The sequence below is a fragment of the Nicotiana sylvestris genome, chromosome 9 (assembly GCF_000393655.2).
Source record: "Nicotiana sylvestris chromosome 9, ASM39365v2, whole genome shotgun sequence".
Lineage (NCBI taxonomy): Eukaryota > Viridiplantae > Streptophyta > Magnoliopsida > Solanales > Solanaceae > Nicotiana > Nicotiana sylvestris.
The window spans coordinates 152031881-152046908 of NC_091065.1; the positions used below are offsets into that span (position 1 = coordinate 152031881).

General features: G+C 34.8%; 1 protein-coding gene across 1 annotated transcript; it reads right to left on the reverse strand.

Moving 5' to 3' along the window:
* Positions 1-1890: 1890 nt before the first annotated feature.
* LOC104247117 (transcription factor BIM2-like) lies at positions 1891-12837 on the reverse strand. Its single transcript, XM_009803068.2, has 7 exons — positions 12649-12837; positions 12448-12564; positions 11405-11489; positions 9151-9220; positions 8949-9044; positions 3626-4038; positions 1891-2596 (listed from the first exon to the last, which is right to left on the reverse strand). The coding sequence occupies exons 2-7, from the start codon at positions 12536-12538 to the stop codon at positions 2443-2445; spliced, it is 909 nt and encodes a 302-aa protein (XP_009801370.1). The 5' UTR covers positions 12539-12564; positions 12649-12837; the 3' UTR covers positions 1891-2442.
* Positions 12838-15028: the final 2191 nt, after the last annotated feature.

A 15028-nucleotide genomic window follows, 5' to 3' on the forward strand; every position in this document is an offset into this window, starting at 1 on the left:
ACTTGTACTAGTAAACCGTCATTCTTACCATTGAACTAGAACTTGAATAGAAGGCTATTTGGTATAAGAAGCATTGGCAGGTATTAGTAGCTCTAGGCCAACGTTTAGAGGACATCTTCTTCACAAATCGCTTATGACCTATTGTCTTTCCAACAATTAGATGTTTAATCTTATACACTAATCTTAGGTCCTGGAAACCATCACTTGACATGTAAACTTTTTCAGCCTACTGCACTTTGCTTATGATTATAGCCTAATATCAACTCTATAATCTCATGGAGCAACACGAAAACCAGCTTTGTCGTTTGGCCCTGTTCAATATATATGTCACTGCTTCTTTCATGTCGCACCAAGATAGTGGAAAGTTGAAAAAGAAGACATACATAACTTTAAGACCGAATTATACGTACTATCATGATCACATTACATCATATGCAACGAGTGGTATCCGTATTCATCAGCCAAGAACCATTTATCATTAATATTGTGTGCTCAACAATCAGCAGTCCATATAATTGATTATGTTTTGGAAAAAAGGTAAGAGATAGTTTTGAATGCAAAATTGGGATATACAGCTTGCTGAAGGATGAGACTGATAAGCTATCACACAGAAGCATCTATCAGAATTTGTTCTGTTGTGAAAACACAGAAAGGAGATGTACTCCCCATAATAGCAGAACTCTTATAGTCCCTCAATCACTCTTTTATACTCCAGATTGCTAATATTGAATATTAATAGGGATTGGAGATACATTTTTCAGCGCAGTACCAAATGTCATTGTTTGTGACTAGTTAAGTCATTGCCACCAGCCTTTGTATTTCATTCTTTGCCTCTTCTACTAGCAACAAAATGAACATAAACACGAATAAGAAGTCTTGATTTCGAGCACGGGATATAAAAAACTTCTGGGCACACAACTTTTACCCCTTATTAAACCTATCCGGGGCAACAAAATTTTGATCTAGCTATACTATATTTGAAACTTATTTATTCTCACTAAAGAGGTTTTAGCCTAATTGCAATTTGATATACAATTTACCTATTATATACGAAATAATGTATAGTCTCTAATTTTCCTATTTTCTCTTTCCCTCTTTCCCTCTCTCATGCTTGAAATTCTATCTTCATTCTAGTATTTGCCGCTCTAATTCGCTGATTAACCCTCATTATGTTTTCTCTTTCTTTTTTCTTTTTCTAAATGTTAAACAATAAACACCAATGATCACTTCTGAAAGAGGGAAGATCCTTAATTTCTTTTAGTTTTTTTTTTTTGTTTGGAATCAGTAAACTAAAGAGTATTAATTAGAAGCGAGCAAATTGAATTAGAAACCTGTTAATCCATTAAAAATTGTATTGACAACCATTAAAGAGTTTCGAAGCTTTAAATTCGAAAATCAAATTTTATTTGTTTGGATTGGGTGTTGTTGCAAATGATTAAGAATATTCTTTGGAGTTTTTATCTCAACTTCGAGAGAATTAGGTGAAGATTCGAGTTGATTTTAATTAAAATTTCAAACTGAAACTAAAAAAAGACATGAATAAATTATATATATCCAGGTGTACAAACGACATGCAAAATGTATAAGACTAACATAATTGCATAAAAGATGTACGTAAATTATGCAATTTAACTTCATTCTATATATATATATAAAATTGTATACAGGTTGTACACAAATTCTATGTAAATTGTATAGCTTTTGACCGGATTCTTTACGACAAAAAATTGTATATAAATTGTAGCTTCTAACCAGATTTGTATATATTATGTAAAACAAAATTTAGTTACTTTCAATAAATAAGAAAACCTAGCTAAATCAGGTGAATAAGTTTAAATTTCGTATATTATACAAAAATCCCCAAGGCAAACCTAATTAGAAGAGGGCCAGTGAAGCTAAACTGGGAAAGATTTACTAATAATATGAAATTCAAAATGGGAAAATTAAAAGGAACGACATACTGAGATTTGAAACTAAACTTGGAATTCTTCTGTAAACTCCCTATGAAACCAGACCGGACGGAGGCATCTTAAATAGACAGGCCCTAGCCACATCGACATGCTGCGATTAGGTAATAGAAAAGTTTCTAAAACCAAACTGACAGATATTTACAAGTCGACTGAGAAACAGGAAAAGAAAGTGAGCTAAGATTTAACTTCTAAATCAAATACCCTTAAGAATGAAATGCAGCTTCTCATACTCAAATGGAAGCCTTTTATCCTATGGGGAAAAGAAGACGCGATGAAAAAGAAAAATACTACAGCAGTCTTGAATGATTTGAGCAGCCCAGCAGATGAAAGACCATCAGCATGCACAGTAAACCAAGAAGCCTTTTGTGAACCATTTCGTCCACAGGCACCGACCTCTTCAAGTGTCTCGCCAACAAACCTACACCTATGATTCAGAAAAATTAGGAGCGGAATCATCTTGCTAGAGTGACAATCACATGCTACTTTCTGTTCTAAGCCTTTTACGAGCGTGATCATAATTATCTCCACTACTTGGGCATTTTGCAATATCAAGCTGTACTTTAACATTGGCCTGTGATAAATCGACTCCCATAGATGCTAGTGTCTGGTTTAAGGTGCTCAGCAACCTGTTCAACAGCAAGACCCAATATGTCACCAAATAGAATCCAAAATCAGTAGCATCATAACATAATGCAGATCAACAAGCAAGTTCGAACCAAAACATGCCACAGGCCCGCAAGGTCCAGAGGGCAACTACTCATGTCAGAATAATATGTACATCAGTTTGTTATTCATTTATTCATTGTAATGAGAAGTCTGGAAAAAGTTAAAGTTAGGCTCAAACCTCAACTTCCAGATAACTGCTTAGTTGGAGGCGGATTCAGAATTTGAATTTGATGGATTCGACTTTTAAAGTTCGTAGCACTAAACTCACTGTACCTTTGAAATATTATGGGCTCAGAATCTATTATTTGTTGCAACTTTAATGATTTTTCTCTCTCACACACACACAAATGAATATATATATATATATATATTCCGCGTCAAAAATATTGGGTTCAAATGAACCCGTAGCTCAAAAGCTACATCCAGCTCTGTTGTTAAGCATAATACGTGTAGATAAACCTACCTTTCTATTTGATGGCTCAGGTAGAAAAGTTGGGGAGCCATGATATATGCAGGCAAACCGGATTAATATTAGATTGCTTAGGTAAACAAGTTGGGGCACCAGATATGAGGACTTCCTTCAGGCCAACAGAATCTTCTCTGGTTAGGTACTTTATTCACAGAAAAGAATGGAGCCAGTGCTGCAGGTTTTACAAAAAGCCATACCTTGGAGCTCAAACAGGTTACAATTTCTATTAAGTCTACTAGCTAATAACCACGTGACACATTAAGCAAAGCCGAATCCGTTTCATGTGCTTGGCTATCACAGTAGTATTCTAATATGTCCAGTTTTAGGTAAGAAATAACATGACCTAGACTGCCACTAGGCCAACTGGATCCAAGGGACTTAAAGTGATACTACTTCACATGCATGCGTAATACAAGTTTGGTGCCATTACCAAAATTAGCGTAAAAGACATAAATTTGAATCTCCACCTTACCAGAAAATCCACGTCAAAGTTAATTGAAGTCCTGAACAATCATCTTACCTTTGAGAATACACATTTGAGTTGCCAGCTTCTTCACCATCAACTTTCACTTCTTCCTGATCATTTCTACCATAGCTCGGAACATCAGAGTCGATTGCATCCTGTTTACCTGGCCAATATAATGATTGCGGCTGGGAAGCACAATGCTCAGCATCAGGAGACGATCGAGAAGGTTGAATGGACGCATTTTCAAATAGATTACACTGCAGTGGCATGTTAAAGGCAACTGCTTCATTCGCTTCCATATGGGGATCATCTGTATATAAAGCAGCGGTACTCAAGTTCGGTTCTACAGAGTTCTGTGCACTTGTAAGTAACGTCGGGTTAATGACAATATTATCTTCATGAGTAGAGCCATTTCTGATTATTTGAGACTGTTCTACAAAGCCTTCTACAGGCCCAGAAGTGCTTCTCTGTCAACAACAAGAGAAAAACATTAGTTTCACTTTCAGAATAAGCACTACTGCATACATCCTAAAGTTGCGCATCACCTCCTCCTAAAACAGCCTGAACTTGGGTAATTAGGCTTTCAAGGGAGGAAAAAGGAAAAGAAAATGTTAAGCCTCCGTTTGAACCGTAGGCAGGAGTTTCTGATAAAAAAAACAGCTAACATCTGGATTTTTCCGTACTTGGAGAGCATCAGGAATAACTACTGAATTACGAATTTATTGTACAGCAACGGGGCATACAGTACATATTTTTACATTAATTACTGTTCAGAGAATAATATCTGCAGGGAAATTAAAGCACTCACTCAAATGATTTTATATAGACGCAGTTTAATACTCCTGGATCAAACAAATTCTGCTTTCAAATAGTGCACCGATTTCATTATTTTCAAAAATTAAAGATTACTGCACCAAGGCATGTGGTAATGACGAATCTTCTCAAGAAAAAGAATAATAAGAAAGAAACTGCTGTCATTGAAAAAGAAGGAATGACATGTGGAGCAAGTTCCAATTTTCTTTTAAGAGTATTTGAGAAGAGATTTGCCAAGCCAATATACCACTACCACACAATGGTATGCAGGAAAAAGCAAGGGTTTAATACATGAAGCCTTTCCGCTAGGTTTATCGGAATGTCTTGTCACTTTCAAAAATATGACGATTCAAGGAGATGCTGATCTCAAAGAAAAAAGAAAAAGGGAAAAACGCAGAACTACCTGACAAAAACCGAAATTTAGCTTCTTTCTGTAACCAGCAGAGGAGTTGAGAATTGAATGAAAAGTTATGATAGAAGCTTTGCTTTTATAGGCAATAGGCACGATCGCTACAGTCGGTTACCAAAACGGAAAGGGTCTTTTCAAGAATGAAGTCTTAAGAGCGGGAATCCTAATTTCCTTTAAATTTGGAGAAGAATTCCATATCAAAAATCAGTTTAACTAACTCAATGAAGATTGTTATTGATCAGCATCTTCCAAGATTAGCTCGCTAATATTGTAATTATAATAGAAAAGAAGAGGAATTTATCTACTAGTACATTTTTTTCCTAGTAGAATTCTTAAGTCTTCATCTGTATGGAAGTGGAATTGACAGCCGGTGATCCATATCAACGACACAATAGAATCAAAGATTTGGAGCGAAAGTAGCTAGGTCGAATTCTTTTAATAACATGGAAGCTAGCTGATGTCCTTATCTTTTGGGATTACGACAATCAACACAAGCTTTGACTACTAGTAAAAAAAGAATTACTACTAGTTATACAAAGTTCAACTCTTTGAAATTTCAAATGCAAAAGATAACACTAAAATAAAAGGATAATCTCAATATTTAAGGTAACACAAAGGCGGACCCAGGATTCGACGGTCATGAGGGTACCGTTGCATTTAATATAAATTTATCATTGCTCGTAAAGATTGGTACGGGGGCCTCTGTTAATATTTGACTATTTCTTGAAGATATTTGCAATATATATGGAGTTTTTGCCTGAGTTTTCCAGGTACCGGTGACCCATCTCCCTACCTTGTAGTTGTAGGTCCGCCTTTGAAGTGATGTCTACGTAATATTTCCACAAGAATACTCCGTTTGAAATTTTCCAAATTGGATTTTGTTAAATGATAATGGAGTCACGTGCACTTGCATACCAACCAAAGTTTCAGAATTGGTAAAAAATAATTGGATCAGCAGCCCGCTAGGCCCATGAGACCAACGAAATTTAGAGTCTCAATTGCTCCAAGTAAACATGTTGTCTTTATTCGTACTTCAAGTCTAGTCTTTGATGTTTGACGAGTCTTATGTTTACCATGGATTTAAATTAAAGTCCAAATGTTATTTGGGCTAGTCCATTTAGTTGGACTCCAAAATATGAGCCCATTTTACTAGCCCAAGTAATGGCTATTAGCTCATCTTAAAGCCCAACCTTATGTCATGTGTCAAGTGATGTGGCGATCCAAGTCAAATAAATGAGCCAACAAAATCATGCCATATGTCAAGAAAAGTGGCATGCCAAGTCAACAACCAATAGAATCATGCCAAGTGTGTAGAGCTTGTCGCTGGAGCAATGTGATTGGTCAATTCAAATGGACCAATCAAATCAAAGTCCATCTACACACCAACTCCACTCCCTAGAACTATAAAAAGAAGTCTTAATAAACCTAGAAAGGCATCGGAAGCATAGGCAAGCTACTAAAGAGTGCTCTGAAGATTAACACTTCAAAGAATTCTCCAAAAGCATTGAAAGATTCAAAGCAAAGATCAAGAACAAATCAAGATTCGAGGCGCGACCAAGCTAAAGACTATTTACTCGTAGCATTGAATCAAATATGCTCGTAGAGAATAATTCAGATCATGTTCAAGACGGTGATTCAAGACCAAGTTTTTCAAACCCTTGAATAAAAATAAAAGTTCAACATAATTTATATTTTTATCGGGAAGAATCAAAGGAATATTATAGAGATTGTAACATTTATCATTTTTGAAATCAAATACTACAGTTACTCAATTTTCCTGCCTTTATTATTTTTTTAGACATAAATCTTTATTGTTTACAAAATTTTGCCATGCCCTATTGGTAAATGCTTCATCTTCAAAAAGAAAGTTATGGACGTGGCCAATGAAGGAAAAATCTTGCTAAGGATGAAAATTAAAGATCAAACCAAGTCTCTGTCATTTTTGGTCCGCTGGATCCCACTGTCCTTTGCAACTTGTTGAAGTACATGAATGGGAAGATATCCTAACTGCATCACCACCAAAGATGATTAAAGTCGATGATTTTGAAGCTATGGATGTTAGCACATCATTGTTCCTTCCTATAATGAATGAAGTAATAGCGAGAAAAGATCCCAATTATTGGTTCTATTGTTCTAATCCGCTTATGTTTCAAGAAATCAAACCCAAAGTCAATTCATTCAATAATGCCCCCTCGAGACATTCTGTGTTGGATTTTTCCAACCTTATTTCACCTTCCTTGCTTTCTGTTGAATTTCAATTGGAATGTTAGGGATTTACGTCCTAGATTAAGTCCCAAAGTCCTAAAGTCCCTCCTTTCAATTCAAGTTGACGTAATAGTTTCTATGGTAAAAGTTATTATCCAAATTGAATTTTTTTCCACTTTTTTATTGGCTTCATCCTGAACGTCCCACAACTGATGGGAAATTTGTTCGAAAATAAATATTTATTAAATAATAAAAGCGACATTATCCCTAGGAAAGTGAATCAAGTGCTGACCAAACTGATGATGAAGGTTGAATTCTTGTGGCTTGGCGGAGACGCCGCAAAACAAGTTTATAAAGGGAATTAAGTAAACAATTGACAAGAAGAAAAATGGTGAAAAGGCCCAAGAAGCAACTGGTAAAGAAGAATCTAAAGAAAGTAAAAATGGAGAAGAATCACAATTGAAGGCTACGTCGCCCAGTGATTTGCAAGAAATTTTGTAAACAATAATTTTCGGGTCTAGAAAAATAACAATCAAAACAGGAAAATTGAGTAACAAATATAATATTTGATTTCAAGATATGATGAATGTTACAATCTTTATAATATTCTCTGATTCATCCCAAAAGATATAAAATATATTGAACTTTGATTTTGATTCAAGTGCATGAAAAACTTGGTCTTGAATCTCCGTCTTGAATGTGATTTGAATTATTCGCCACAAATACCTGGACGAATGATGAACTTTGATTCAATGCTATGAGCAAATAGTCTTTAGCTTCGTCGCGTCTCAAATCTTGAATGTTTGTGGAGAGTTCTTTGAAATGTTAATCTTCAGAGCTCTCTAATAGTTTGCCAATGCTTTTGAAGCTTTTCTATGCTCATGAACACTTATATTTATAGTTGTAGGGAGTGAAGAAGTTGTGTAGATGACTTTAATTTGATTGATCCATTTGAATTGACCAATCACACTGCTCCAGTGACTAGCTACATAGTTGGCACGAACCAAAACGTAACAAGTCAGAAGAACACTACAACTCTCTTCTCCGTCTTTGGGACTACTATTTCTATGGCCCATTTGTTTCAGTCATCTTGTCTACTAAGGTATATTTTGTCCTTTTTTATTTTTCTGATATTTGATGTCTTATAATTGTACTTTTCCAAGACAACCTTTCCCCAAGATTTAGTCCATCTTCTATCGTTGTTGCAAGCTAGGTAGCATTGGCTTAATTACATGTTTCTACCATATGTAATCAAATTAGGTAAAAAAATTGTATCTAATCAAACTTTGATTGTCCATAATCGCAGGTTCAAACGATATTCAATCATCTTAACATCGATAAACAAGTAACCATAGAACGATCCACCAAGATCATTCACGGGAAATTGTATTTTATTCTTTCATATACAAATAGTTATGCAAAACTATAATAATATCGATATTACTCGACAAAAAAATGTACTATTGACTCGACATACACGAGCAACGCACGTGCCGATAGATTAGTATATATACAAGTTAAATTAATGACTTTAACTCTATGCCCAGTCAAATACTAATTAAGAAGGAATGGAGAGAGTATCTTAGTAACGGTAAGTCCACCTTAACCATCTTCGGCCTCAAGGTGTAAAGGAGTTAACAAGGTGCAAAGATTTGACTATAAGTTGGTCATAACCAGAAACAGTCTATAACAAGCAAATGTTGGACCAAAAGCCATGCAAACATTCTGAAGCTCATAGCAGAAAAGCTGGAGATCGTCCTTGAATAAGGACAGAAAACTGCTGTATTGATGCTAATGGTAGTACAACAGAAGAAAACATGATAAAATTTTGTTATATTACCAAGCGAAGAAAGCAACTCAGTGAGCGAGACAGGAACAGGAGAGCTGTATGCAAAATACTCCACATTACTTAAGAGTCTAAAAGTGAATTAAGTATCACAAAGATCTTACCCATGGCATCAACTTCGAGGGTTCTGCGCTCCATCCTTGGTGGGCTCCCTCATACCACTGCAATTTCTCTTGTAAAAACTGGATATACTGTATAACCTGCAATTTTGTATTAAATCCTGAAGCTTATCCTTGTGACGACATTGGTAAACAAGATTGAATAAGCAGCAACATAGGGAAGAAAGTGAAATGTCACAACTCACACCTCTAACAAGAATGAAGCTCTGTCTCTCTTCTGATCAGTTTCAGGTATGAGATTCCTTAGAGCCTGAAATCTGCAAAATATTAAGTCTTGGTCAGCATTGGGAAGGAAATGCTGAAGAAGTGCCTGAAGAGGCAACTAAAATCCACCAAGTACTAAAAAAACCTATAAAACTACTACTGTTATGTATTGTACGAAAACAACACCTAATCATTAAATCATGACCAACAATGTTAGATCCCTTTCTGCAAAATAACCAAAAAGTTATGTGCGCGTAAACCATCTGCAGCCTTCCATGCTGGTTGAAAATATTCAGTTTTCTTACTTATAGAGGTATACACAGAAGAGTTCTCAAACATTACAGTGAGATCGTCACAAAATGCCATTTTATAGGCTAACAACCAACTAAAAGGCTAGTTCAACAACTCAGTCAAGTGTCCTACATTGATGGAGGAAATTTGTTGTTGTCCCCTTATATAGTCTTGAACAATTCTCACTTCATGAGCTAGCTCTACGGGTCAGTTAGGCCCATAGTCCATTTCTTATCATAGTATTAGAGCAGACCCATCGCAATTCTCGGTTTACCCAATGAAGGAACCATTTTAACTACGTAGAACTCCGAGCAAATTCGCAAAGGACTTCCTACCACAGCAAACTGGGGCTAAAACTTTTAAGAGAGAAGACCGAATCCGGCTCCAAGAGGCCAATACTAACTTCCGCACTACGCTTATCTCGATTTCTTCAAAACTCCGCAATCTCACCCTATCACCTTAGGTCACCATAACATAATACTGTGACAATTTATTTTAGGACCAATATTGATCCCTTATCCAACCTCCTGCTTTGTAATCCAAAAATTGGTAGTCTAACTAGAACTTGCAAGTGGAGTAGAACAAAACTTGGCCTAAAGTTTGAAAACAACTTCGAATGCAAAACATAGTAATACTAAGCATTGCAACACATGATCAGCAATATTGCCAGGCCCTATGAAATATGAGAGTTTTGCTTCTTTGGGATTAGAGCCATTTTAGGTTGCCCTAAAGAGTAAAGATAGGAACACAATCGTCACTGCATGAGACGATGGATGGCAATTTTAAGGACTAGAATGGATCTGGAAAATTGTGCCACTTTTCGATATTTTTCAATACAAGCTAACTGTGATTTTCAATCAATAAGGACTATAAGACAAAAATCAACAATAAACCTATGATTCTGAATGATGATCGTAATCAGGATGATGCCCTACTCGACGTTGGTCGTAATTACTTTAAAAATGGGCATGCGAGAATCTGGCAGACAAAGACAGGCTCAATTGGATTCAAACGGTGGTAAAAATAAGTGTTTGATTGCGAGGATGCGAAGCTAATTAATACATCCTCGGTGATTGACATGTAAGGTGGATTATCACCTAAATAAGAAATTTTTGACCACTTGTTGCAAAGAAATGAGCAGGTCAAGTTTTTCTCAACAAAGATATATGCTTGCAATTGCATGGACGGAAGATTGTTTAGGCAATCTCCGAAACATATTGAAAATGGGCTCTTATCTCCATATATAGTCTTACCGGTCCTCATCTCATAAGCTAGCTTTTGGGGTTGAGTTAGGCCCAAGATCCATTTCTTATCAAAAGGATATTTTCAAATTTGGAAAGAGCTAATGAACAAATATAGGAGACTCAAACAATGCATTGAGGACTATTCAAACTTTTCCAAATGCAAGCAATAACCATATACATTACACAGATACGAGTGTGGGAGTCCAATACGGCTACAAAATAATACTCACCCCACTCCATATTCTATCTGATCCTTTTTATGTGTTTGTCTAGCCATGAAGTTCAAGATGTTAACTTCATTTATATTTATATTAGCAGTAACAGAAGACCATATAAAGTAATAATTGAAAAGATAATTTAACAATGATTCCATCACATCAAAGTTCAAAACCAAATAAATTTGAATATTTGAAAGCGTACAAGTATAATACTCCCTCTATCTCAATTGATGTGACAATGACACATTTCTATTTCAAACCAATTTAAATTTAAACTTTGTTTTACCCTTAATGAGATGATTTAAAGCTGCACAATGTCTATTTTTTATTCTAGACCACCAGTTTCAAAAGTATTTCTTTCTTTCTAAAACTTCGCGTTCAGGAAAACAGCATCACATAAATTGTGACCGAGGGAGTAATACGATTTAGTGGAATGATGCCATTCATTATAAGATGTCCATAATTGAATAAATAATAGACTTGCCTCTCGTTAATTTTGATCCTCCTTCGCTGCTCCGTCTCAGAATGCTTTGAGCGATGAGAATTTCCCTTCCCATCATTGCTCTTCCCTGTCACCCTCAAAATATCAAACCCCACAATAGATTTTATCAGACAAAAAAATAAAAATCAAATTGCAACAGCAGTTAGCTTTACAATAACGTATCCCTATATAAACAAATGTTGTAGGTTATATACACTGACCATACAATGCTTTTCTTACACCATCAGTGTAATATAATAGTAAATTACTTACCATTTTAGGTTATCAATTAATGTTAAAAATAAAGTTATCTTTAATTACTTTTGAATTTAAGTTATATATACTACCAGTGGAACGTTTTTCTTACACCATCTTGTAATATAACCCATTATAGCAAGTTACCTACCATTTATTCTATGTTACTAATTAATACTGTAAAACAAGGTTACCTGCAATTACTTTTTAAAAGACCAACTTGTGTAAATATGTTTTTGACCCGGTGCATAGAACTTAAACTCAACAAAAGTTAAGTTATATATTACAGTTACACGCTGATAGTGCATTGTTTTTCTTGCACCATCAACTCAATATAATCTGTTCTAGCAAACTTCTTACTATTTATTCTAGTTTACCAATTAATATTATTAAAAAGAGTTACCTGCAATTACTTTTAAAATGATCGGATTGTGTAAATATTTTTAAACCTTATATACACAGACAGTACAATACTTTTCTGACATCATTAGTGTATAACATGTTATAGCAAGTTACTTAAGATTTGTAGGTTACCAATTAATGCTATTATATAGAGTTACCAATAATTAATTTTGAGTTAAGTTATTTAATAAAGGTATATGCACATAACTCTAGATAATAAACATTTTATTAGCAAACTAGAAAATGGTAAGTAACATACTATAAAAAGTTAATTTAGATTGACGGAGTAAACTGTACGTGCATATAACTTAAATACATTACTTTGTAAATGACCTGATTATGTAAATTTATAATTTTCGAGCATAGAACTTAAACTCATAAACAAATACCCTTTTGAGAAGAGCCATCAGGAGTTCTGGAAGAAAACTCCTCATCGTCCTCTTCGTCATCTTCATGGTGAGTTTTCACAGTTCTCACCATTTTGCAATTCCTCAGCGCACAATTATCTGAAACCAAAAGTCTAAATAAGAGTACTTTAATTAAAGAACAAAAAGGATACTGAACTGTTTAGAGTATACGGAGAGACTGACGATTTCGGTGAGGCTCCGATTATCGGAATATATTCTCGAAACCTGGAGTGAATTGATTTCGGAAATTACAAATATGGTATTTGATGAAAAAACATAAAAGAATATGTGTATGTATGATGAAAAACAAAAAACAGAAAAGAATGAATATGCGTGCAGAGCTATGTCGCACAGCGAAATGTTGGAAACCCTAGACAATTAAGTGGATGTTGGTGGGTGCTAAGGTAAAACTGCATCCCATTTATTTTTTTATTTATTTAAGGTAATGTCTTTAGTTACTTCTCTTTTTTATTAATAAAAAAAAATGAGTGATCAACCTGATTACTAGCAAAAAGAAAAAATATTGGCGTTAAGACCATCTTAACGCACCTCAACTAATTCACTAAATGTATGTTACTTTTCAATAATGCAATATAACTTTGTTCATCAAAGATATATAGAAATTTCGACTAATTTATTTATTGGTCTTATTAGTGTCTACAAATGAGCATAAAAAGAATCAACCAAAGATCCAGGTGAGAATTTTGTTTAAAGAAAAACAAAATTGGAAAAAAAGGTTCATTACTTTGATTTTTGTCACTTTAACTTAAAAAAAAGTTAGTTCAGAATACTTACTTATTTAGAAAAATAAAAGGGCATTTCAATTTTATCCTCACTATTCCAGGAAGACATATACTATCAACTACTTATTAAAAATAAGGGTAATTTAATTAAAATTATAATTAAATAATTTTTTTAGTTGGTGTGCCAAAATCTTGAACAAAAAAAGAAAAAGAAAAAAAGATCAATAGAGTATTTCGGATCGAGGAAGTGTGACCAAGGAAAAGGATAACATAGAGTTGGTAAAAAACAATCTTGCTAAAGCATCTTTACCAATTCAACAATTAAAGTACCATCAAATTTCATTTGCTTACTAGTTTTGTCATTTGGTTCTTGTGTTAGGTTGAATTGTATTGGATTCCTTTTGTCTGGTCAAATAATCTAATACTTGACACATGAAAATACCAAATTATTTAAGTGATCTCCTATCATAGGTCCTAACCAATGTAATAATTGTAGGGATTCATATACAACGGACCCATCGTCTCAAATAGTTTAGAATCAAATATGTGAATTATAGTTTTTGCTCAAGCGCGGAGAATTATATTTTTTGCTCAAGCGTGGAGCTACCTTCAATGGAGGGTTCAATTAAATATCCTTTGTTAAAATATCATACTATGCATAAAAGGTAAAAATAGATTTTTTTTCAGAAAACTTGGAGTTTATGAATTCTTATAACAACCTTAAATTTGTATACAATAATAGTTAGATCCACATGAGCAAAGTTGGTTCAAAATTTGCTTAAGGTCATCGGTTCCACTGCCTTTACTAGTAATATCGTATTAAAAAATCACAACTTTATCAAAGTTAATTAATCATCTAAACTTAAGTTCAAGAAAAAAGCATATCACCAATTTCTTTTTTTCCCTTCAACATACCATTGACAAGATGATTACGGAGGATAAAGGTTACTTCTACTAGTGAAGATAGCTAACTTGCTAACAAAACATACGGTAACTAGGAATGGCAATAGGGCGATGCGGGTGCGGGGCGGACGGGTTTGAACCTATACGGGGGCAAGGCAGGTTTGGGCCCGTGTGGCCTGCGGGGCGGGGCGGGCTCACTTTTTTAAAAAAAAAATATTTGCAGTGCGGGGCGAGGCGGGCTCACTTTTTAAAAAAAAAATACTCGCGGTACGGGGCGGGTGCGGGTTCAAATCTTGACACAAAATTAAGAAAGAGATGAATCTATTCTACACAAATTATATTGCTGGCTATTTTAAAATCCAACCCCCTCCCCTCGAACACACCACAACCCCACCCCCACCCCTGAAGAAACAAAAAGCAGAAGATAAATTAACAAGTATACTTTGATAATGAAAGAAGGAAACGCCAAATATCGATATCAGCCAAGATCGAGATCAACCAGGATATAGATCGAACAAGATTGAGGGAAGTAAAGAGCCAAATAATGGAAAGCCAAAATATTCGCAATCAGACGAGAATCCCGGCGAAAATTTCGGCACGTATCAAGAAGAGGCCGATTAATTAGCTAATCATGGGATTTTTTACTGTATTTATAATTGTATCAAGGGTAGGACTCCCCTACTATATAAAAGGGAGTTGATCATTTGTAAAAGGTACCATATTCACGCAATACAAAGCAATATACCACCTTTCTTTTAAGCTTTCAATATTCTGTTACTTTGTTCATATTTTCCAATGAAATATTTATTTGGTTCGAGGGCGACCTAGCTCGAGGGCCAAAAGTTTGCTTTTATTTCTATTTACAGTCAATATCAATTTATGTATTATCTCAATTTATGTCAAGTAAAATCACGTGT

What these genes read in the sequence shown, in the direction of transcription:
- LOC104247117 (XM_009803068.2), bottom strand. Translation starts at nt 12,538, where the DNA reads ATGGTGAGAACTGTGAAAACTCACCATGAAGATGACGAAGAGGACGAT. An exon ending in GAGCTTCATTCTTGTTAGAG is followed by an intron (nt 9,045 to 9,150) that starts GTGTGAGTTGTG and finishes ACAAAATTGCAG; the next exon opens with GTTATACAGTATATCCAGTT. An exon ending in CCTCGAAGTTGATGCCATGG is followed by an intron (nt 4,039 to 8,948) that starts GTAAGATCTTTG and finishes TGTTGTTGACAG; the next exon opens with AGAAGCACTTCTGGGCCTGT.